The sequence below is a fragment of the Calypte anna genome, chromosome 9 (assembly GCF_003957555.1).
Source record: "Calypte anna isolate BGI_N300 chromosome 9, bCalAnn1_v1.p, whole genome shotgun sequence".
In the NCBI taxonomy this organism is placed as follows: Eukaryota; Metazoa; Chordata; class Aves; order Apodiformes; family Trochilidae; genus Calypte; species Calypte anna.
In genome coordinates, this window is record NC_044255.1 from 2,177,372 (window position 1) to 2,202,945 (window position 25,574).

General features: G+C 41.1%; 1 protein-coding gene across 3 annotated transcripts in view; it reads left to right on the forward strand.

Moving 5' to 3' along the window:
• EPHA4 (EPH receptor A4) overlaps positions 1-25,574 on the forward strand; it is a 104,489-nt gene that overhangs the window by 66,172 nt on the left and 12,743 nt on the right. For all 3 annotated transcript variants that reach the window (XM_030456105.1, XM_030456106.1, XM_030456108.1), the window contains exons 6-13: positions 10,915-11,039; positions 12,237-12,396; positions 13,441-13,552; positions 18,478-18,536; positions 19,331-19,444; positions 19,623-19,808; positions 23,744-23,805; positions 24,341-24,550. In XM_030456105.1, the coding sequence (XP_030311965.1) occupies positions 10,915-11,039; positions 12,237-12,396; positions 13,441-13,552; positions 18,478-18,536; positions 19,331-19,444; positions 19,623-19,808; positions 23,744-23,805; positions 24,341-24,550 (1,028 nt within the window). The remainder of the gene's footprint in view (positions 1-10,914; positions 11,040-12,236; positions 12,397-13,440; positions 13,553-18,477; positions 18,537-19,330; positions 19,445-19,622; positions 19,809-23,743; positions 23,806-24,340; positions 24,551-25,574) is intronic.

Consider the following 25,574-nt stretch of genomic DNA (forward strand, 5'->3'; position numbering starts at 1 on the left):
GAATTGAGTTTTGTGTGGTACCCATTTATTTTAGCAAACAAATCAAGGCATGATCTCAAGACAACCCACTACAGCGGCTCCCTGGGAAGATTACGCTTGTCTCGATAACATACTGCGTTCTAAAAACTGTCCTCTGAATCAGCCTCCATTTATCTTTCTTAGCATAAAAGGGAATGCAGATGGAATGGCTGCAGCCTCCCTTCTACTTTATCAGGATCTTGTGCATGCAGATAAATAAGACAGAACGGGGTTGGAATGTGGAAGTGGCTGAGCGCTAAATCCCGTATTTTTCAAGCTCCCCAGGCAGTCTGGGACAGGGTGGCCGAGGGGAATCCTGCAGGAGCTGCAGAGATCTGTGGGCTCTCTGTGGTACTTCAGCCACGGTGTGCAGCCCCGGTGCTGCCTTTCCAAGAGCATTTCAGCTGTTTCCTTTCACTGTGCTGAAGGTTAAACCTGCAGCAACGCAGGAACTGGGAAGAACTGGTTTGAGGAGAGCAGACTGGGCACAAAGGGAGGCTTCTTTAGCACCTCTTGCAGATATGTCAGTTTTCTTTAACCAGCAAATATTTATATATATATATATATATATATATATATATATATATATGTTAGACAGCAAGCTGCAAACATCACATGTTAGAGAGGCTCTCTAACAAAGGGGTTTCCTAGCTTATTTTCAGTCTGACTGATCCTTTCATGAAAGTTACCAGCTTCATCTGGATCAAATGAGAAGATATTCAGATTTGTAGACCTATTGGTGACAAAACCACAGGCCTTGCAAGGAGGAGAGACATGACGCTGTAAAGTACTTTGCATGCTATTGGAAGAAGAAATTATTTTTGAATTGCAGCTTTTGAATGCAGATTATTTTTCCTTGCACTCCCCATCCTGTGCACTTCTCAGTCCTCCCACTGTAAGTACTCTTTGGGGCCCTGGCCTCAGAGGGGAGCAGAGATCTCATCAGCTCTCATCAGTTGATCTCCTCAACTCTCACCAGGAGCTGAGGCAGGCTCTGGGTGTCCTCCTGTCTACTGCAAATCTGGGACTGAAGATGAAGGTTGGTTTTCAGACCACAGACCCATCTATGCAATTGCTGAGCTAATTTGGGATTAATATTTTCCTTGGCTTTTATTTGCCTTCAAGAAACAAACATGGCTGATTTCTTTATACAACTTCAAATCTTCATGACCTCATCAGATTGATTTAAAAAAAAAAAAAATTTGGAGGGCTTGAAATTGTTCAGACTTTGTAATGGCACATGCATTGCACAGGAAGCTTTACCAATTATCTTCCTGACTGTTTTCCACTGAGGCAGCCACCTTTAATATTTAATTGCTTATTCCATTTGGGTTTTTTTTCTAATTGACACAATTTTAAAATGAATAATGCACTAGTTTTCAGTATCCGGCTTAAAACCAAAATAATGAAACCCCTTTATAAGTTTAATTATGTGCCACCAATGATGTAATGGGTTGCTGACATCATGAACTAAGATTTTAATTTTAAGGCTTATGTGTTTCAGGAAGCCTGAGACTCTTCCCCAGTCATAGCAAACCTTGGGTAGCTTTGCTTTTTGCAGCAACACCGTGTGCAGAATACAGTTTCCTCTCTCATCGGGTGTATTTATGATTTTTAATTTCCTGAAGAAATCTACCTGTTGTGGGTGAAGGAAAGGGGGCTTAATTAGCTCCAGGGAGAGGAGCTGGTAGAAGAGCTCTGACTCTGAGAGTCTGGTATGCTGCAGTCTGATTCTCTGTGGTACTTTTCCAAAAGCACAGAGTATCTTTTTCCACTGGACAAGGGGAATTTTGATGGGGTAGCAGGGCAGGGTGTCTTGCAGTGTCTTAGAAGAACTGAGGATCTCAATGTGCTGCCAGACCAGTGTCCTTCACAAAGTACTGCTCAAGTGAGCCCCAAACACCTAAACCTTGATTCAATCTCCAGAGTTTCTCGGCAACCCAGAGGCAGAGATCAGATCCTGGTGAATCCATCTAAACTTTGTACAGAAGGTACTTCACCAGAGTTCCAGTTGAACGCTCCGAATATCAACTAATTAAAATTTAAAGGTCGTTCAGTGGAAATGTAAATACATAAATGCAAACCTTCTGCACCAACTTCTTGTGTGTGATGGAGGTTAAAGTAAATACAGTTGAAGTTCCTTAACTTTGTTGACTTTGAAACCATTTGGTATTCTCAAGTCTTGAGACAGGAGTTGTGATTTTTATTGTCGGATGAGTCCGGGCTTTTGATTCTTTTGAGTTCTGCAGGCTCAGGAGAGCATCCTTGAGACCCAGCCTGAAGTTGCTGTTGGAGCTGTGTATCTCAGTTGAATTAAAATCTTTATAATTCCATTATCTTTTCTTCCCCCAAGATTTTTGCCCTTTCTGTCTTTGGGTGATGCATCTGAGAGACCCAAATTCTCTGCTATTACAGTAGCACTTCAGAAGCCAGGATGAGACAATGTGGCCAAGTCTATTTGTTGAAATAGTGCATGCTGCTTTAGCAAAATGAGGAGTATCATTTATTTCTTTATTTTGTTTAGAGATTACTTCACTATTTCCAAAGCTCCAAAGCATCTAAGTGGCATATAGGGCAGTGGCTTTTATTTGTCTAGGTTTCAAAAAGGCTTTCAAGCAGCTTTTTAAAAAAAATCTAATATTCTTAATGCTGAAAGTAAGTGACAGAGGAGGTTATTTAGTACACATATATATCATCTAGACATACACGTTTCAAGTAAATAAAAAGTAACAGTGCAAGAACCAAGGAGAACAGTGTTAGGAGATGTATTGCCTTGGATACAAATCCTGTGTTTGCCCCATAGTGGGTTCAGCTTTACACCATGACTGCTGGGGTAACTGCAGGATCAGGTGCTTTGGTGGTAAGGATAAGAAAGGATCCACGATGCTTTCTGTAAATAAGTAGAGACATGAGGTGTCAGGTGAGAGCTGTCCTTTGCCAGTGTCAGATAATGGGCTGCCCCTCTGGGATGTTAATAGAGCAGATTCAATATTTTTGGTGGTGTTTTATGGATTGTTGATACACTACTGTAAGAGGTTGGAGAGCTGTGCACCATAAGTTGTTTGCAGGGCACTGATGCAGGAGGTTATTTCTGTGGTCCTGTACAATTTTAAGAACAACTGAGCTCGTCTTTTGACTCATGATGTGGATCCAGCCATCTCTTAACTGTTCTGGGAAAATGGGAAGATTAGTTGCTTGACTGGTGGAAGGGCTTGAAAATGGGACAGGGGTCTCATTTGGGGCACCTGATGTGTCTTTGATGGTAGCTTTGATTTCATTGTGGAAGGAGCTGGAGAAGTTGAAAAGGCAGCTCAGCAGATCCTCCTGCTGTGCAGCAATCCAGAGGTGAAGGACAGGCTACTTCCAGGGAGAGATTACCTCTGGTGGCTACCTCAGGATTCCTGGGAGGGACCAGCAGGGTGTATGTGTGAGGCAGAGTTGCCCCTAGGGGATGGTGGTAAATAGGTCAGATTGCTCCAGACTACTTAATTTGAGGTGTTGGGGAATGTCCCATTTCCATCCTTATTACCTGTTTTAATAACTAGAGCTTATGGTCTCAGTTTCTCATTCTGGCTCCCACAGAGCCACTGTACCCTAGGGTGCTATGCATTGTGTCCCAGCATCAGTGCCTTCTGGTGGGCTGTGCTTGTAAGTAGTAGGAGTAAGTAAGGATTACTTAAGTAATTAAGAGGATTACTACAGCTTGGCCTTTCTAGAAATGTTCAGTACAAGTTTAGGTCGTGGGATCCTGCCCCTAAGCTTGACTGCTCCAAAGGAAGGGCTCTGAGTGTTACAGCAATCTCTCTTTGACCAGACTGCATGGCCCATTTTCTCTGCTTGTTTCAATCCAATGTAACACAGTGAAGCATCAGTGTTGGCTTCTCCAGGCTACAAAATTTATTGTTATTTATATTGGGTCAGATTCTAACCTCAACTAGAGGGAAGAGTAACTGCACCGTGACCGATTTTGTGACCACTGGCTCCAAACCTGCTCAGGTCAGACAACTGCTGACTAATTCCCCACCTTAACAAATTGATTATAGCTCTGGAGTTTCGTAGATCAGTCCACAGCACTAAATATGTTCACCTTTCTTGTGTTAATCATTCCAGTTTAAGCATTTAGAAATGTTTTGATGCTGTTTTTTTCAAGTGGTTGTAATCAAGTGGTTCAGAGAGATTTTTATAAGTTGCTTTCCAACTGAAAGACTTGTTTTCCTGCTTATTTTAAACTGGCATTCATACATACAGGAAATACACAGTATTCTGCCATGTTTCTGTTGGCAACTATTAAGTTATCCTTGTCAGAACATGCCAACAGGATTTCATAGCAAGCTAGCAGAAAGAAAACAAGTGGTTCACAGACTAAACAGACCCCATGCTTGAGTTGTAATACAGATAGATCTCTTGCTAAATGCTATTTAGATTCTAAAGTCTGTTGGTTTAAGGCAATTGTGGAGATTGCAGGATGCAGATTCATATCTTTGGAGTTATTCCAGACCTTCATTGCATTAGCTGCCATCATGATTTGGCCTTCAGAATTAGAGGGCCAGTAGTTGAAAATAATGTATTGCTCTCAAGAGCTGGTCCTCAGAAATGAATCATCAGAATGAGCCATATTCTGGGTGTGCAAAATCTTCTTCCTCATCCCTGCCTCACTGCTGCTCCTGATGTAAACCACAGGGAATTGTGGTCAGACTTTGACTCCTATTATTGGTTTGATCTAAATTAGAGCAGTTCTGGTACTCTGAAGTAGTCTGTGTGAAAACTGACACAGAAATGGACAGGTAACCTGGAAAATGCACAGGCTCTTGTGGATCCTCAGCAGCTACTTCATGTTTCCAAGAACTGCAGCTGGAGTAGAGTGGATAAAAACCCAGCACTCTAATAATCCTCAACTACTATTTGTTGCTGCTACCAACCTGGGTTTTCCTTCGAGCTTTTGATTTGATGCAAGTCAGAGACAGCTTTTGTGGTTTGGCAAGATTTGCAGCGCAGGTTCTTTTGGGAGAGGTAAGATGGGAGAACTTTAAAACAGAGGAAAATTTTTAAGCACAATAATGCTGTGTTAACAGTCTTTAAAATATTATTTTCTAGATGCTTTCTTTATCAACACATCATTACAAACTGATGTGAACGGGTCAATCAGGTCTCTCTAGGTCTGAGAGCTTGTCACTTGCTTTTCACAGAGCTCTTTGGCAGCAACTGGGTTGCAGAGCCTGGAAAGAAAGGGAAGATCACCCGTACCTGTCATTTTGAGATGAAGGTGTCCTACAACAGCACCTGTGGCTGAGCTGATGCTTTGCCTGAGCAGCCTGATTTCTAGTAACAAGGAAGGAAAGTTTGGTTGTAGAAGTATTGCAGCTAATTACAGGGATTGAGAGAAAGAGGCAAAGCTCAGCTGTCACACTGCTTCACATTACCTTGGCCAGGATTTTCAAGTGTGGGTGGATAACCTTGGGCACTTTACTCCAGTGGCATAGATTTAAAGTCTTTCCTTTAAATGCTAAAGCTTGAAAATGCTGGCTGAATCTTGGCGTGTCTGTTTCCAAGCTGGGAGGTGTTCCTTGCCAGTCATCATTCCTGAGGGAGGGAGAAGCAGACGGTGGGAAGACAGAAGACTCGGGAATGTCTTGGGAGGCTTCCAGTGGCTCAGTTGTGTAATCAGGCTTCTAGATCCTTGTCCAAGTCCTAACCTGGCCCCATCATCACTACTAGTACAAATGTTTGCTCTGCTTACAGGGCGGGAATCATGAAAAAAACCAAACCTAAAATAAGCATGCATAAGTTTTAAAATGCGTATCCAGTGCATATCCATCCTCAGGCTCTTGCTAGACCCTAGGAGAAAGCTGTAGCTTTCATACTGGCAGCGAAGAACAGGAATGCCAAACTCTGCCTCAGTTGTTCCAGCATGGACAGGTATCTGATCTCTGTGTCTGCACATGGGTTCACACATGCTTATCCTTATGTAGGTACATGGCTTGTACATATGTTATGTGCATGTGTGGAGATTTGGTCATGTTAAGTGCATTCCTCTTATTTTGTGAAGGTATTTGCCAGCAGTACTCATAGCACAGGGGTGGTGTTGCTCAGAAGGGGTCCAGCAGCATTTCTGCCTGGATGAAAGTGAGGAGTGGGTAAATGGCCCAAGGAACCGATGGGAAGGAGAACTGAACATCAGCATTTTGGAAAGGAGCAGAGCTGCTTTCTTTTTAATTTATGCAGTACATGTAACTAAGTAGGGCTGGATAAGTTTTCTTTCACTTGGTTTGAAATCACTGTAACAGTTAGTAAATCCCTCTCTTGAATGAATAAAACTACTGGAACCTCCACCTGGAGAGTGTTACCTTCAGAAATTATTAAAACATATTTGATTCTCTGTGTTCTATATCCTTTTCCTGCTCTGACATTATTTGATAATACAATTTACAAAACCCTGTGTAAAACCCCACATTATTACAAGGTAAATACTCAAAGAGAAATTTACCAGGTTCCCTTATATGTGTGTTGTCCATATTAATAGAAGATCCTTTATTCTCTCCTTTGGATTTCAAAGACTTTCCTTCAGTGTTAGGGTCTCAGAAACCCTTTTTTTTTTGTAATTAATAATGGAGCAGGCTTTTTAGTATCTACCCTGGAAGGTAAAAACCCTTAATCACAGTAACATCATTAGTGCTTTCATGCATTTAATTTTGAAGCTTGACAAAGTGCATAGCCATTGGTAAGAACAAATAAGTGTTGTTGTGTGCAATTGAGGGAAAAAAAGAAAAGCACGAAAACCCCTAAGCTTCAAGTAATTAAATTTAAATATGTTATTTGAATTTAGCTGAGATAATGTACAAACTGTGGGTATATTTTTCAATCAGTGAAAGACCCCTTGAGTAAACATGATCCATTTAAATTCAAATCATGGGGAGTGGAAAGTAAACCCTGCTGTGGTTAAGAAGGCATCTTCACTAAAACACTGGGCATTGTGTATCTTTGATATCTGAGTACTCATGTGTTGTAGTTTTATAAAGGGCTGTTTTCACTCATGGGTGCCTACATGCCAGAGACTTTATTGCATCTATTTATTTCCTGTTTTTTTCCTCTCCCCCCCCTTACCTAATTTGAACCAGTAATGAAAAACTGACACTCTGCTTCTACCATCCTTTAAAGTGCTTCAAAACTGTTATAATTTAGCGCTTACTAGCCTTGGGATATGGCTTTATGGCATTTGGGTGAAGTTTTTGTAGTACATCTGTGCTCTTTCTCTCTCTGTAGGCCACAAGCTCAGAACCGCAGTAATAAAACTACTGGTAGGTGTTTAATGGCAGGTTATTGAGGAAGTAGATAAAAGAAAATTGCAACATTCACATCAGTAGGGAGTGGGGTTTTAAGGGAAAGGAACTGCTGAGCTTTGAACTAGGCAAAGTTACACTTGGTGCTTTTGTTCAAGGGCTCCTCATTTTAGACACCAAAAATACCTTGTCGTTTTTCCCTGTGAAATGGGCTGTTCTGGTAGAATTGGTGCTTGCTATGTAAAATCTGTATACATGTGGCAGGAAAACTTAGCATTTGAAGTCATGATGCCTGAGAAACGAGTTTTTTGCTTAGTGTTCCTTTCCAAATATCTGACACTAGGGAGGAGGAATGAGAAAAAAATGCATGAAAAAGCAATCTCTCAGTGTCTTTCAAAAGTATTATGTGAACTTGTTGTCATCATCTTATTTGTGTACATTATTCTTGTTGGTCAAGCTGTCCTCAGTCTGTTTTGTGTATGAATGTGTGTATATAATGAACAGTTAGCCCGTGCACATACGAAGAGAGATTTTGTCTTTTGCTGTGTTCATAACCAAAGCATCATTTTACAACCTCTTACATGTTTATATTCACATCATCCCTGAGAGGCAATTTAAAGGCAAAAGGCAGAAGAACAAAGAATGTGAATATTTTGCATGAGCTCACCCAGAAGGCTGTGAGTGCTGCCTGGGTCACCACAGTGATGGTGATCTCTTGGTTTGGAGATCACCCTTTTGGAAACATGTCCAAGGAGACACAGACCTGCTGTTTTTCCAGAAGCCCAGACTTTAAGCTCCTCAGGTCAGCTGGTGGATCCTAGAAAACAAGGAAGCAAACATCATTGGTAGGGGTATGGGAAGAAATAAGAGAGAGTTGGTAATGGAGGATTTTATCCATGCAGTGAGATACCCAGTAGGTACCCAGCCCAGTTCCTCAGGGCCCACAGAGTTTCAGATCATTATCTTCTTGCATTGCTGTAAGAGGTCTGTGCTGCAGGGATGTCCAAATGCTCCAGGATGGCCTCTTGGGATTCTGGTACTTACTTCATCCTGTAGCTGGACTTCAACAGTCTTAGGATTTCTGTATAGCATGTGGAACAGCAGGATGTCTAGTGAAAACAAATAACAAATTGCTCATCTGCACAATATAGGACAAAAAGGACATGAAGGAAAATCTAGGGCCATTCTTACATTTGTAATTGTACAGAGCAACAAAGGAACTGATATCCAAGTCCTCTTTGTGTCCTGGAGGCCAGGAGCAGGTTGTTTATTCCAGTCTGGTGTGGTGCCTTAGATCAGCTGTCTGGTTTTGAGACACGAGAAAGCATTTCTTAAATTGTATAAATCTAAGCATCTTTCACAAGAAGGGGTAGTTAATATAGACTAACTAACTAACTATATATATTAACTATATACCCTTCTCCTGCAAATAGCCATTTTACAACACAGAAGAAATGTTTTCATACAGCGCTTACCAGCTCAATATTGAAGAACTCACTAAATTCCACTATAAATGCCTGCAGAAATGAAATGAGAGACCAAGGAGGTTAAAAAGAGGGTAAAGGAAGGAAAGTGAACTTTGTGCAATTCTTGAGGTCAGACCAGCATAAGTGACATTCTCAGTAAGAAGAATTGCCTGTCTGCCCTGCATGAGGCACTGATTAACTAAGCAGATTTCTCTACGGTTGCTTTATCAGTAATGTCACACATGTGTGTGTTTTAGGCTAACAAATCTGATTTCTAATTTACTAGCTGAGTGGTATTGTTACTGCAAATGGGAGGAAAAAAAAAAAAAAAGTAGTCTGATTCTCTGTTGAGGAACTGGGAGGCTATTAAGCAGGCTCTCAGTCATGCCACGGATATAACTTGATGGAGCACACCTGGATCCTCCCTGTTGGCTGTGCTTATAGTCTCCTCTGTCATCCAGTATTTGCCTTTGCATGTGAGAGACAGGCAAGGAAAAGGAGAGAAAGGTTCTGGAGGCATTTCTAACAGAGATGCCAAACTGTCAAATAGTAAATCGTGAAGCAGCTCCCTGATGGTTTCACATCAAGAGGAGACACCCTTTTGTGACTGTGCAGCCTCTGCTGGTTATTTTCACTTCCATCAGAACTGTCTGATATGGTCAAGTAGGTTTGAGGCTTTCAACATTCAATTTTCCTTTCATTTATTGTGACTGGTTTATTTATTTGTCCTTCTTGGTAGTTTTCAAGGATATATGTTTCAAGGATACTTTTTACTCTCTAACATTTCCATGGATCTTCATCCCAAAGTTAAAGGTAGAAAAGGAAAAACAAAGAAAGGGGGGAGGTGGGGGAAAGAACAACGTGTCTACAGCTTCAGGGCACAAAAGAAGAAATATATTCAATTTAGGAAGACCTCTAATCTCTGGTTATACAGAACAGCTTTGTTAGATAAGATTAAAAATTTCATGAATGTCCCTTTTTATCCCCGGAGACTCCACCATTTATTCCTGCTATTGTCAGCATCAAAAGAGCTTGATAACAGCTGGCTAGAGATGTGACCACACAGCAACACAACAGCAAGAAAGGGGCAGCCGGGTTCATAAATCCTCAGAAACCCTTTCCCCCAGCACAGCCATGAATCTGCTGCTATCACAGGCAAAGGGAGAATGCATTGTCCTCCAGCCAGTCAAAAACCTGAACTTCAGCATTAGCAGGGGCTCTATTGAAAGTGTAGGATGCACAATAAGATGTTTTCCATTATCTTCTTCATTGCAGCCCTTATTACTGCTCACAGACACAGTTTAAAGGATCTTTGAGTTTAGCTTGTTACTAGGTAAGAGTTTTCCCAAAAATGACACAGCCCTTACCCTTGGCAATGTAATCCTGCTTTTTCTGTTCATCACATCAATATAGTGCCACATGAGACAGGGTCTGATAATGCCAGTTCTGTACTCCATTGGCTCATCTCTGGTATCTTCTGGCTGGGAAGGAGCTATCAGAGCCAAAAGCTGTCCCTGGGTTGCTGAGTTTCCTCATTCTCCAGGGACTGCTCACAGATTCAGGCACAAGCAGGCCAAGTTTGGAAGCACAAATTGGCTCAGACTCTTGAAATACAAGTTCCCTGGTTTTAATGGGAGGGTCCAAATTCATACGTGCTCAGCTTTATTCTGGTCTTACTTAATTTAATGGCAGTATTTTCTCAGCTTTAGAGAAAACCAGATTGGCCCCTCAGGAATTTCATAGTTCCTGTAAAGCAAATAGCTAATTCAGTAACGTCAATTAATTTTAGGAGATGAAAGAAGATAATTACTATTATCAAAACAAAAGTATAGGTCCATGTACTGTGCCTCAGAAAGGGCAAAAATAAGGCAGAACCTTTTAGTACCTTAGCCTCTTAGGGAGATTTGTACCTAAGTATTGTGGACATGGCAGGGTTTAGACAACTTCAAGGTTTGTTCAAAGCCTACCTACCTGATATTGCCCAGAATCCAGAAACAAGCTTTACCAGGGAGAGATTCAATCCGATTTTATTACAGAAACAGGAAGAATACTTAATGCTTCTAACTCCCCCTACAAGAAAAGCACAGTTACTGAAGGTGCTCATGTTGTGAAAGCTCTGATTAAAAGCTTGTTGTATTTTTTGTTCCTGGCAGCTCCATCCCCAATTGCTTTGATCCAGGCTAAAGAGATAACAAGGCACAGTGTTGCCTTGGCTTGGCTGGAACCTGACAGGCCAAATGGAGTTATCCTGGAGTATGAAGTCAAATACTATGAAAAGGTACTGTTCAGAAAGGGACAAGCCACATGCTTTTTTTGGGGGGGTCTGGGAAGAGCTTTTTGCTTCAGTCCATTATGGTTTATTTCCAGATAGTATTCCATCACTTGAAACCAAATACATTCAGTTTAATAAAATCCAATTAAGGATTTCACACAGTTGAATGGTTGCTTGCAAGACTTATGGGCTGTTCCAGCTGTATAGTATGAGTTTATTTTGGTTTTTTTTTTCCCATCTGGGAACTGAGTGTTTGAAGGAAGCATATTTTATAATGAGAATCAATAATGTTGGGCAGAAGTGAGACATTAGCTTTACTTCACAGACAGAAGTGTAATAATGAAGTATATAACACGGTGATAATAACAAGATGTGTTTGCCGATAGCTTCTGCTTAGAGTGATAGTGTGGGCTGGATGGCTTTTAATAGAGAATAAGAAGAGAAAATTAAATTCTTCATTGCATTTTAACCTTCCAAGTTAGAGGGAAATGTTATTCCTACAAATAACTTCTCAAGCGTGGAACTATGAAGAGTTATTTTCTTCGAAGGTTCCCTACAAAAATGAACAATCTCCAGCTCTTACTTGTATGTTCTCCCTCTCACACATATATACATACTTCTAAACTTGTAAATAAAGATTATCACGTATTTGTTTCCCTAACAGATACAGAAAAAGGCATTGGATTTGCAGGGAAACAAGATTATTACATCTCTGATGGATTTTCTTGCCAAAACTGAAACAGTTGTTAAGACTGGACATTCACAAAGACATTTTCTAACTCTCTTCTTTTTAAAAATATTTTAATCATTTTTTAAATATGGCTTCTCTCTCACACAAAAAAACCCAAGTGCCAGAATGTGTGAGTAAAATGTTACATGTTCATCAAGGGAATCTTAATAAGGGCTTGGCTCTTTTCCACAGGATTTTGTTGTGTGCTTTTTTTAAATAATCAGTGATAGATGAGCATCATACCTACTGCCTCATCATCCTTTTTTGTCTTGCTCAGGGCTCCATGCAGCTCGCAGTGCTCGAGTTATTGAGCAAGGCTGACAGGCAGGAGCCCTCAGGATGTATTTTGAGAATTCCATCGTTATTACTCGTCTTCTTTCATCATGACAGTTTTGGCAAGGAAGTGGGGTTCCACGGTTCATGGCTCAGCGAGGCATTTTCACTTGATCACCACTGTATTCTTGTGTTGTTAGGACCAAAACGAGCGCAGCTATCGCATTGTGAAGACAGCCTCCAGGAATACTGACATCAAAGGCTTGAACCCCCTGACTTCATATGTATTTCACGTGCGGGCCAGGACAGCAGCAGGATATGGTGACTTCAGTGGACCATTTGAGTTCACAACTAACACAGGTAATGACATGCCCACTGATTTCTCTTCCATTTCCTTCAGCAGAGTGCAAATGTAACTGAGCTGTGTATTAGGAGTTTCCCGTTGGTGGCTTGAAGCTTCTGGGACAACTTGGTTCCATGGCTGCAGGACTGTTAGTGCTGCTGTGAACCTGACCTGAGGCATCCATTTGGATGTGCTATATTGTAGTTACTAACAATGAGAATAGTTTAGTGTGGCATAAGGAGACATGCAGCCTCTACACACTTGGGAGCTACTGATACTTGAGAGATTTATATATCTATTTTCCTTACTTCAGGTATTTTTGGAATATCTTGTTTGCAGGACAACAGAACCCTTTCACTCCCCTTTGCAAGCTGTTTTCACAGATCAGATAGATGTCCTACATCAGCTCACCTATTTGCACCTTTCCTTAGTTATATAAAGAGAGAAGGTTTGAAATAGATTGTCAGTAGAGCTGTTCATTTTGCTCAAGGTAACACGAAAATTTAGCTGCCAAAATGTTTGCCTTTAATTGGCAGGAAGGCAGTAGGACCAAGCCTGTTTGATTTTGGACATACAGGTCTGTTTAAATCAATTTAAGGTCATTCCAGTTAGTGGCAACACCCTTCAGAATGTTAACTGCTGAAAATAATCAATCCAGCAGGAAGAGGAAAGACTTTAAAATAACTTATTCTCTTTGTGTCAGTTGGGGAGGGTTCATCTGACCCTACTGAGAGAAAAAAGAGGAGGAAAGAAGAGTGGAAAGCAATTAGAAAGACAAAAAAAGAAAAAAAAATAGCCATTATACCCTCTGAGTAACACTGGAGGAGAGGGAGTCCTTGTTCCTGGTGAACTGCAGTTCCCCAAATCATTATCAAACATCATGTCTTCAGCTAATTAGAGTCCTGATGGAAAATTATGTCAAATAACTGTATAATAAAGGCCTGAAAGAAGATATGAGTGCTGCTCTAAGGTGCCTTCACAAGTCAGAAAGCTGCACTGAGTGCTACCTAGGTTGATTTTTTGAGGGTGTCTGACACTAATGTTCCCTTTTCTGTTTCCAGTTCCTTCCCCCATCATTGGCGATGGTACCAACCCTACAGTGCTTCTTGTTTCCGTGGCTGGCAGTGTTGTTCTTGTGGTCATTCTCATTGCAGCCTTTGTCATCAGCAGGAGGTAAGAACTTAAGCTTCTCTCTCCCTCTCTCTCTTTCATGAGGGAGCTTTTTGTCTCCTCCAAACAAAGCTAAATTCTTTGATTAGCATCATAAACAGTGCATTTGCATTACAAGCCTTCTCCCTTGTAGCTTTGATCTTCTCAACATTAGTACCAAGCAGCATGTGATGTAATGGCAATAGTTCCAGCTCTATTTGCCCTTCAAATGCAAAGCTGATCCCAATAACTGGCATTGAGAAGCAAGCCAGCTAGAGATTTGTGGTTAGTGTAATTTCAAGTTAAGTTTAATGGGTACAGTAGATTTTCATGGACTGACTCCTGATAGACAGGGAGTAAACAACTGCACTGTTGTGAACTAAATCATCAGACTGCTATGCTGGTGATTTTTGTGTTAGTCTGTGTGAGTCTTTTGGATTGGTCTTTCCAATGTGAGGGGATGTGACTGTGAAACAGAAGCCCCAGTCATTCAGCATTATATGCAGTGACACAGCAGACTGGATAGATGGTTATTTCATCAGAGCAGGGCCATAATCTTCTACCAAGTACTTGTTCATTCGCTCAGATTCAACCCAGGCATCATGAACAATCCTGAGACTGGGAGGACAGTGGAGCAGAAACAGTGAGAGTCTTTCTTCCTTCATCTTTGTGTTCTGTCTCACTTAAAAAGATCAGCATGATTTTGTTTCAGTGTAATTCTGAGATAAAACTGAATGTATCAGGACTGCATCTGAAGCCTGGGATCTGCGGGATGCACATTTTGTCAGTCTCTGTTTTTCAGTTTAATGGCATCAGCACATAAATATGGACAAATTCCTCTTACTTTAAATTCTCTTAAGGAACAGTTAAGTTACTACGACTGCAGTATCTGGAAAGTAGGCATGCTTTGTTACAGCTTTCTGTGGGTGTTCAACTCCAAGCCTTCATGCTGGCAAAAAGAAAGAAGAGTGGAACATATGAAAATGTAATGCAGAGAGGCAGGTTTATTAAAAGCCATTGCAACAGCAAATAGCATCACTGAGCTTGATGACTTAATCTCCTCTCTGCTTTTATTGATCACTTTATTATTTAAGGCAGGATTGATAGCAGGATACATTGGCTTTCTAATTATGAGTCGCCACCTTGGAGAATTGAGCCTGTCGAGCTGCTTTGAGATGATTCCTTTCCCTCCTCCCCCTATAAAAAAATGTCACTTCTCAAGGCTGATAAACACTGCTTGGTGATTGGCCCTCAATGGATCACATTTTAGAAAATGAAATGTCAGCCCCTTGCCCTCATATTGATTCTCTTTAGTATGGGCCATAAAGCTGTCAAAGGAGAGGCTGCCTGGAGCCAGGTAGCTGACAGACTCACTGGTGCGGGTGTGCTCTCAGGCAGGTCTTGTCACCACTCAGGCTGTTTGGTTATCTCTCTGCCCACAAGTGTTCAACTTGGACAAAGAGAAGGTGAACGTTCTGGACAAAAGGCTCTAGTGGGAATGGAGATAAAAGTATGCTGGTGGGGATGGGTTCAGGGGTATCCCCCTGCCCAGTGGTAGGGCTCGAGGAGGCCACGGAAGGGGAGAGATGTGTAGAACAAGATGAATGAAATACTAGAATAGTGAAATTGCTCTGTGCATACTAATGCATGGTGCTTTGCTAATTAATAGCCTGCCTCAATACACAGCTCTCCAGTACCTGGAAGTAGCTCTCAATAAACAGAATCTACTTAAATATTCACTATCACTCTAACTATTTTAACCACTTCACCAATGTCATTTAGAGGTGTGGGCTTTGGGGATATTTCATCATGTTCCTACACCAGCAGAAGTTAATAGCAAAATAATTATTCTTTGTTACAAGACTATTTCAGATAAGAAAAAGCTTTTCTGTCCATACAGACCCCGTGAGGATGTTTAGTAGTCGAGCCATGGCCTTAAAGTCAGATTCGTACAACCAAAACTGTGCTTTGGCCACTCTACATCTGTGATCCAAATCTGGGAACTGGGCCTATGCTGCAAGTGTCCACTGTTGAGCCCTAGGTTATTACTGCTAATTTAGCATTGTGGGTGTTCTTCAAGTCATTGCTCAAATCCCAGAATCCATCTTTGTAATAGAGTTTTTCAAAGGACTCTGCTTTCAGGCAGCTCAAGCTGTTTGGTTCCGTCCTGCAGCCACAGTGTTTGTGTTAATGTGAGAACTTATTTGCCTAAATGGTAGTTTCAATTTACTGAGGGTAAGATGAACATATCTGTAGAACAGAATGCTGAAGGTAGTGTGTTCCTAAACCCTGCCCTGCAGAAATACTGAGTGAAATTAGAATATCTTTAACAGAGCTGTAGAGGAACAGGAGCCACTTTATTAAAGGACTTGGGTAGAGTAAGACAGCCTGACGGAATCTTCTGGATTCCAGGAGACAGACTGATTTATCTTGTGCTCTGTAAGCAGCTAAACACGTTTGCACACCTTTTGCTGGTGTTGTTGGACCATCAACCCCCAGGCTCTGCTGCCCCAGCCCTGCAGCACCAGGTGCCTGCTGCTTCGCCTCACTGCGTGCCTCTACCCTCTGCTCTCACCTCCTCTTCATTGCAGCCCCCCCTGTAGACCTGCCCAGGTCTCTGACCCCCACAGTTCCTGAAAGCTTCTGTGTTCTTTTCCTGAATGCCAGCTATTTAATCACCACCGCCAAAATCCCTGTAATTATGGGGTTCAAATCTGTGACAAAAGCTTCCTTCTGCCACTCTGCTGAGCTGGCCCCAGAGGCAGCTCCAGCCCCGCCTGCCCCGTGGCATGGGGCTCCCTGGGGACAATGGCAGACAGGAGTGTCCTGCCCCCAGCCAAGCAGGAGGGGTCAACAGGTGACACAAGGAGAAGTGGAAATAGTTAGTTAGTTTGGAAGGTATTATTTAAAGTTAATAAGGTACACTTATATTACTTGAACAGTAATCCTTTTGTTTCCCTCTGCTTTTTGTATGTCTTTGGGTTTTAGTAAGGGAGATTATTTTTTTTTTTATCTGTTGTTAGGGTGCTTGTACTTTAAAAAAAAAAAGATAAAGACCTTTTTTTTCATACTTAAAATGCCTTCTTGCAAAGCCTGTTTGTCTTTTATCTTTCCCATCTGTGCCTGAACATTAATAAGATGAATTTGAAGGGGTCCTGCTTAAAATGCAGGGGTTTTTTTTTCCCTTCCTTTTTTCCTTTTCTCTGAGAGAAGTTATATAACACGTGAAACCATCTTTGCAATCCTCTTAGTTGACTGGGATGGCACTGGGTGAGATTTGTCCTGCCTCTTCCTTCTTCCTCAGTTCAGTAAGTGGGAGCAGAACATAATTCCTTTATTTAACTCAGCTCTGTTATCCCAGTGCTGTAAGTCCTCAGGTAGATAAAATGGTTTAAATTGATGTTTGGATCCAGTGTGGTTTTTAATAATGCTCTTCTTGTGATTTGGAGCTATTTGTGTTTAATTGGCTTTCATCAAGGAAAAAATCTCCCAACCATTTATAGTTGGATGCATACCCACTTTTTTCTGCCTGAACACAAGTCCTGTTGGCAGTTGGGAGCTGTGAGGCTTGGTTCAAACATCAGGTAGCTTTCACATGTCAAACAGGTTCTTTTTTTCCTTCTTTTTCATGGTTAATTTGTAGATTTTAGTACTTGCATAGTGTGTTTAATAGTTAGCACTAAAGACTGTAGGGACAAAAGGCTGTGAAATGCCCTTTCAGGTGTCAGGGGTGGGAAGCTGCCATTCCCTGCAGGCCAGGCACAGGGTGGGGGGGGAGATGATTTTTGCTGATGGGCAGAGGGTTTTGCTGAAAGGAGGGGTATGGCAAGGCTCTGGAAGAGTTGCTTCAGACTAGGCTCTCTGTCACCTGTTTTCTTCCTCTTAACTGCAAGTTTTTGACCCCTTTTAATTCACATCTCCTGATGGGCTTTTCACTCACCCACTCCTGTTTTCTCCTCCACCCATTCACCATATTCAGACCTCTAACCCAGTCTCAGCCCAGTTGAGACCAGGCAGACCTGGTCACCTCTTGCCCCACTCCAGGCAGAAGGTTGCACATTGCAGGCAGTACCAGTCCTGCCTCCTGTTCTCCACGCTTGGTTTCTTCTTCCTTCCCTCTTCACACCATCTCAGATTCTTCTCATTTAGTTAACCTGACTCTGACACACTGGGAGATTTGGACTTCCATAGTAAAAAGCAAACTGAGGAGTAAGCAACAATAATGTTCTTTATTACTGTCTTCAGCAATGTCTGTTCTTATACCTGGTTCTGAATTTCAGTGAATGATGGGTAAAAGCCAAGATCAAATCCCAATCTCTCCACACCATTAGATGCTAGGAAACTTCAAGTCTCTGTACACATTTGGCTGAACTGACTCCTCAATATGTTTCCAAACAGACTAACCTCTTGGATTACCTTAATGCCATTTGTCCACTGAAGTTTAATACTGAAATAATTAAAGGCACTACTGGTACAATATCATGTGTGTAAGTGTAGAAATAGTAATAAATAACATCAACGTAGTACACCATGCATTGGCTTCCAGCTGAGGAAGAGGAGTAGAGGAGCTCAGCCATCAGTTCTTTGCCTCCTCTGTAGTGGTATTTAAATCCATATGATGGAGCTAAAAAGCATTTTTGGCCCTTTTTTGCCCAGAATTGCAAATACATTTTTGAAGCAAAAGTAGGCAAAACCATTTTCTTTCTTGAAATGCTGAGCTGCAAATAGGTTTGTATTTCCCTTGATGCTTTGTTGGTGCCAATAAATCCCAGTGGAGTCTCCTGCCCTGCTTATAAGTGCCTGTTGTGTCGTGGGCTGTTGTGGGAGAGCTGCTGAGCACAGGTTGTGGTAGGTGCAAACAGCTCAAGTCTCTGCAGGTCCAGAAGACTGAGGTTGTCTCCAAGTGAGATACTGATTTGAACTGTAATCCTCTTTCTCTCTTCTGACAGGCGCAGTAAGTACAGTAAGGCTAAGCAAGAGGCAGATGAGGAGAAACATCTGAACCAAGGTAAAAGGCAGTGGTGCTTGGGTTTTTCTGGTTTGGTTCATAAAACACGTCCCATGTTCTGGTGCATGGGAAATAAGTGGTGACATCTCTCTTGAGACACACTTTTTGATTTTTCTCTCTTGCAAACAACTTCCTTCAAAAGTGTCCACTTTAGTAATGGGAAAATAGAAGTATCTGAGTAACATTTTGTGAAGACAGACAGGAGGAAGAATCATCAAATTTTTCTATTGTTATATGCCAACAAAAGACATCTGCTCTTGGCTAGCAATAGATAGGCATCATTCTTCCTGACAATACTCTGCTTAGACAGTTTCTAGATGGGCCGGAGGCTGTCCTGCAGCAAAGGGAATTTGAACTTTGCAGCCTTTTTCCCAGGACTGACTCCTACTTTTGGTTCCATCTCAGTCATCCAGGTACCAAACCTAGGACCCGAGCTCAGAATTTCTTGTCTCCCAAAAGGGAAATGGGATGTGTTTTAATCTCATGGGTCCATGACAGGCTATTGGCATGTTAGTGATGGCAGTGATATGTGAAGCTCCTTTATTGGCAAAAGCCTGATTCCTTACATCAATATGTATGGAATGAGAAATATTAAGTGTTTACATTAAAAACATCACATTGAAGAAAAAAGTAGATTAAGTCCTTCCTTCCTCTATCACTCATTCCTGGCTTACAGTACATTTTTATTGTACACTCTCTTTGCTGTTGTATATCATTAAGGCTTCAGTCTCATATGTTCTGTGTTCAGCAGCATGTAGATCAGTGACTTCAAATAAAACATTTCTGCCTTGCAGGTGTTAGAACATATGTGGATCCTTTTACATATGAGGATCCAAACCAAGCTGTGAGGGAATTTGCCAAGGAAATTGATGCCTCCTGCATAAAGATTGAAAAAGTTATTGGTGTGGGTAAGTGCTAGAACTTTTGTTTGGGGTTTTTTTTCTGTAAATATAGTTTTAAATTTGCTTTTGGGAAACATGGATCTTATGGTTTTTGTATGAGAAAAATGAATTGACCTAACAGATTGACAACTCAGGTGTGCACTTTATTATCCTGACCATGGATTCTTGTGACTTTTTCCTTAAGGGGAATTTGGTGAAGTATGCAGTGGACGTCTCAAAGTACCAGGAAAAAGAGAAATATGTGTTGCTATCAAGACCCTAAAAGCTGGTTATACTGAGAAACAAAGGAGAGACTTCCTGAGTGAGGCCAGCATCATGGGACAATTTGACCACCCCAATATCATCCACTTGGAAGGTGTAGTTACTAAATGTAAGTAGGTCATTTTCATGACAAGGACAATTTGGAAGCCACTGAGAAATTAAGTCTGTGCTGATGTGTGCTCGGGGTTTTTTGTGGGTTTTCTTTTTCCCTTTTTACCCTCCTTCCTGTGAAATGACAGATGGAACAGATCCACTGATAGCTAATAGGAGGAAATCAGTACAGGACAAGTCATTAATCTTGTTGTCAGCTATAAATGGGTTTATGGTTTCAACTGATACTCTCTCTGTAGGCAGTTTGTACAAGATTTTGTAGAGGGAATTAATACTGCAGGGGTTATCTTTTTCCCCCCTTCTTGCTATGCCAAGCAGGCATCTTTTACATCTTTGATAGACTGAGCTGATTGTTACAGGATAGGCAAAAGCAGATGGTGAGCAAAGAATTTTAAATTGTTGGGGGAAAAATACCAAAACAAAACTACAGAGTCATATGTTTAAGGTACAAAGCACAGATGTAAGGAGCAAGCCTTTGAAATGAAGTAAGCTGTTTTAGTGTGAAACTTGCTTATTTGTTTTCTCTCATTTACAGGTGTGATAATTTCAGGCTGCAGAATTTACCTGGCTGATCTTTTTGTTTGTTTGATTTGGTTATTTTAAAGTTTGTTAGTGTTCACTGTGCCATGAACCCTGCCTTAGAAAGGGAATGACAGCACTCCCTGGATGCTGCTTGTGGGCTAGAACTTCAAATACACCTGTGAGACAGATGTGTTTGGGTCTGGCTTGATAAGGGCTTGCTGCAATTGTGCAGTGACTGTCCCTACTCTGACTGCCCCAGGTAGCACGTTGGCAAAGCTTGATCACTAATCCTAAAAGACTTTTGGGATGCAGGGTCTCATGCTCAGGGTAGCAAACAGAACAGATCTTGTGAGGTGCTGTTAAAGGGTGGGATTTGTGAAGCTTACCTTCTGCAGCTGATGGTGTGCATGATGAACAGGAAAGCAGGGTATTAGCAGTGTAAGGAATGGAAATTAGATATAGATTAAAATTTTTCAGGTAAAATATTACTGGAAGAACAAAGCATCTTCCATAGGGGGCTGCCAAAACCATCAGTACCACTGAAAAACCCTTTCCTTCTTGAGTGTTAGAGGGATCTGGATGCTTACTCTACCAGATTTCTGGAAATCTTACCCTTACTCATTTGTGTTTTCTTCTCCTATTCTGCCTTCTCTCTCATGGCTGAGTCAGTGAGTGAATCACTGTTTGCTTTTCAAGACAAATTCCACTAGGGAAAATAGGGGCTTACTGAGGGCTGCCCTTGAAACTGAAGTGAAAATATAATACTCTGTTTCAATTTTGCAGGTCCAACTCTATCTTTTTGTTGTTGTAAAAAAGCAGGGGGGATGCCTGGTCAGGCCACAGTGTTTGCTACAAAGAGGGATCTCTCTAGCACCTCAGTAAAAGAAAGGCAACAGGGGAATCTTTGTGCTGAAATCCCACTGAGGCTGCAAAGCCCTGAGCTATTACAGCTTCTATCAGTTACAAATGACTGTACACATTTGCATAATGTAGTTGTCACTGAGTTAAAATTATTGGAGATTTTCACCGAGGAGGTGGTAGCCTGACCCAGGAGCATTTCATTGCCTGGCTCACAGCAAGAGATGCTCCCACAGCAAGCCAGTCACCTCAAGAGCTGGTGTGTTTGGTAAACAGGGCTACTTAACAAGACATTTATCTCAATTTCTCCATAGGTTTTCTGAATGCTGTGATGAATGAATGCATTTAATAAACTGAAAATTAAAATGTGAGATAAATAGTGGTGTAGATGGGGGCTGAGAGAGGCAGCAAGAAACCGTGAATACATTATTGGCTGCTAGTCAAGTACTTTAATAATTGACTCACTGATGGTTACTTCTCCTCTCCCTGTCCCCCTCCCCTGCTAAAGAAGTGCCTGAGTAATGAAATTATGTATTAATGCACTGAAAGAGACTGCCTTTCGGTGTTGACATAGTATCTTTTGATTGAGGAAGGTTAATTAAAACTCATTTAGCTGTATTTGTTCAGTGGAAGGGTTCTGGTCACAGTTGCAAAGGACAAATGAAACAGTGACTTATGCAAATTTGATTGGAGTTTCTTCTCTTCCTACCAAAGTATGCTTGCAAAGGTGAATTAGAGGGAGAATGATGTTCTATCACGTCCCTTTCCTCAAAGGTGCCAGTACCCAGGCAAGGTCACTGAGCCCTTCATCCAGAGCAGTTTGCTTTATGCAGTACCATGGCTTCTCTGCTTGCCATTATGCAAATCAGAAAGGGTTCAGCTGCCAGAGTGGCATTTCATGGGCATGCCAGTTTGCATGGGAGCAAAACAATAAGAGTTTCAAGATCAATTGGAAAGGGAAGGAGAAGCAGGAATAGTAAAAAGCCTGCAAATGATAGGATGGAATGGAAAAGGTGAAACAAGTAATGCTGAGTGAACTAAGTGATGTATCACACAGACATGGTTACCTATGTACAATTTTTGGTACAGTCAGTCCTTATAGCATATTGTTTTCTGATCAATTAAAATGTTACTTCAAAAATAAAACTCCTTGACAAATGAAGAGAAAAGCATCTTGGTGAAAAATACACTGATGTAGAAAAGATTAGAGTAATTTTCAGTGCCACAGCATTTTTTGGTGTTACAATTTTCATAGCTGGTTGTTCTGGATACTTGCTGGTGACAGAAGCAAGGAAAGGCTGAGTAGTTCTGACACCAAGACTGTACAAAGCTAGCTACAATATAGGTGACATGCCCATTGGACCTTTCTTTCCCCATAATTTACCTTTATTCAGAGCTGCTCCAGTAAGTACAGAAATGGAGTTTCTCAGGGACACTGTCTTTTATTTAGGAAGAAACTCTACCCCTCCTATAGCTTAAGTGAAACTGGGAGGAAGGGCTGCCATGCCAGCCTGGTGCTCACCACCATGTTCTCCCTTGACTTGAGCACTCATCAATGGCTTTTGCCAATCAGCCTTTTATAAGTCACTTCTCTACATCTCCTACTACTCACTTTTAGAATGGGGATGATATTGGACCAGTTTCTTCAAATATGTCAATGCTGAATATCTGATATGATTTGGCCCTGTGAAATAGTGTTGCTTGTATATACAAAAATCGTTTGGGTTTCAGCATTTTATGACTTTATAAAGCTCATCAAGACAACATCCATCAGTATTTATATATTTGCAGTTGTTTTAGGCAGGAGAGTGCCTAGGAAGTATCCCCATGTCACTAACATGATATTACATTAATCTTCAGATCTCCCAGCTTGGCTCTCTGTATTACAGCTAGAAAGCTGAGAGGTCCTGAAGCACTATGCCCAACCTGTGACACAGTTCTTGGAATCATTTATCCCATGGCTGACTCAATGAGGGAAATGGCTTTGGCTTATTTATAAATTACAGGAGACATGGGATACAAATTTGGGACAGAGGAAGTTGAGAGGAACAGCTTGTATTTTGCATTCTTAAATCCAGTTGTCTTGGAATACCTTGTAGCTGCTGACAGCTTCTAATTCACCTAAAGCGTTGATCCTGAGAGAAGCAGAGAGACCAGAGCATTCACTAATTCCACTTTGAAAGAGGAAGGCTCTCTAGTCAGCAAGCAATTTAATTACACTAAAGATTTATGTCAAGTTTGAACAGATCTTTGTTTTGTAGCTCTCAATTATCAATTCATATATTCCTTAGAGAACAGGAGCCACTTTAGTTAAAGACCTTGTCAATGAGTCAACCAAAGGGTTAATTTTCCAGATGGAGCCCTTTAAATGTTTCTGTCCTATAGTATTTCTTTTCTTGCTCCCCACAGCTGAGGCGTAAGCTTAGTGCTTTTCAAATTAAATTAGATTGTGTAAGCCAGGTGTCTTGGCAGTAAAATCATGTGCAACACATTTTTATCCCATTAACATTGGTGTTCATCAAGGAATTGTGTTCTTCTTTTTGCAAATTCTAGGTAAACCAGTAATGATCATAACTGAGTACATGGAGAATGGTTCTTTGGATGCTTTCCTCAGGGTAGGTGATTTCTTCATAGTAAGCTAAAGAGATTTTATACTGGGAAACATTATTACATTTTTTTCTGGGTTTTTGGATTTTTGTTCCTTTTTTTCAGAAAGATGCTGAAAAATCATTTTAAAGAAATTAAGTTTGTTTGTGGGAAGTTTTGTTTTCTGGTATTGCTTCTATGAAAACAACAGAAAAAATGTAAAGTGGAGGGATTTAGAATAAATGTAATATTTAAAATAGCAGGGTCTTAAATAATCCATGTTTACTGTGGACAGTTTGGATTTGCTCTGTTTTTGAAAGCATTGCAATGCTATAGACTGATTAAAACCAGAGTCATTGCAAACTGAATACTGCATCACTGGAAGCTCTGAGAGAACTTCTGGGTTTGCTGGTGAATTACAGACAGTAGAGTGAGGAAATAGCATTGCGTTTTGTTTGAGAGAAGATGGAAACCCAGAGATACACTTTTTGCCAGCGTCAGCAATGCCAATACTGTAGCTTTTAGCTTAATGCTCCCTGATTTTTTTCCTTTCCCCATATGCAGAAGAATGATGGCAGATTTACAGTGATCCAGTTGGTGGGGATGCTTCGTGGCATTGGCTCAGGAATGAAGTATCTGTCTGACATGAGCTATGTGCATCGGGACCTTGCTGCTCGAAACATTCTTGTCAACAGCAACTTGGTCTGCAAAGTGTCTGATTTTGGCATGTCCCGTGTCCTGGAGGATGACCCTGAAGCAGCTTATACCACACGGGTAAGGAGGGAAAGAAGATGTCCAGTGGGTTTTCCCGTCTGCATACTGGCTTTGTCTGACTGTGTGGGAGGTGACTATTTTAAAATAATCTCAGTTATAAGTGAAAACCTATATCACAAACCAAAAATAGCACTGGCCCACACTCCATAGCTAGTTCATGTAGTCCTACTGCTACATCAGTGCCTACATCAGTATTTCTCCTTTGAGGCCATGGTCCATGTATTCCTCTGGTTCCTTCAGTGTGTGACTGGAATCTGGTGGCAGAAATTAGAGCTTGGGGGTTCCTTCTGATACTTACAGACATGCACAATTATTTGCACGTAGCTAGTCCCAAGAAAGTTTGATTCAGCAAGTGTAGATATGTCACAAAAAGAAAAAAAAAGATAAAGCCACATTGGCCAATGACAAAGCTAATCATGAATTTAACCCAAATAACTAGGACAAAGTGTGAGGTGTTCATTCCTATTTCATGTTTCTTTCCTGTTTTATCTGTACATCAGCATACCAGAGTTAACTAATTTTGCACAAGCCATTTTAATGTGCTACATGTGGAACAGCACTAATGCAAGTACTTCTGGCCACAAAACAACATCCCAACCATTACCAGCCTTTGTACCAATACCTCTGTAATTAACATGCTAGCAAAGAAAAAAACAAGAGGTTTTAAGTCTCCTTTTTAATTGCTTATTTGCTTCATTTTTAAATATCTGCCATTCTCCATCTGTTCTCCCCAGTGCAGAGTTTGTTTGCAGCACTCAGATTTTGCAATTTAAACCCAACACTCACACTTTAATGGATTCACAGTTCATTACAGGGAAGGATAGGCACATGTAGTAGTAAATGCTGGCCAGCCTTGGTATTTCTCTCTCATAAGGGTATCAAGTGGAAGAAGCAGAAGCAAAGGTCTGAAAAGCTCTATTCAGAGAAATTAAAGTTTAAACAAACACACAAGAGCAAGACAGAAATGACTGAAAAGCTTTCCTACACATTTAGTGAGTAGAGATATAGTATAATGTTTGCTCTC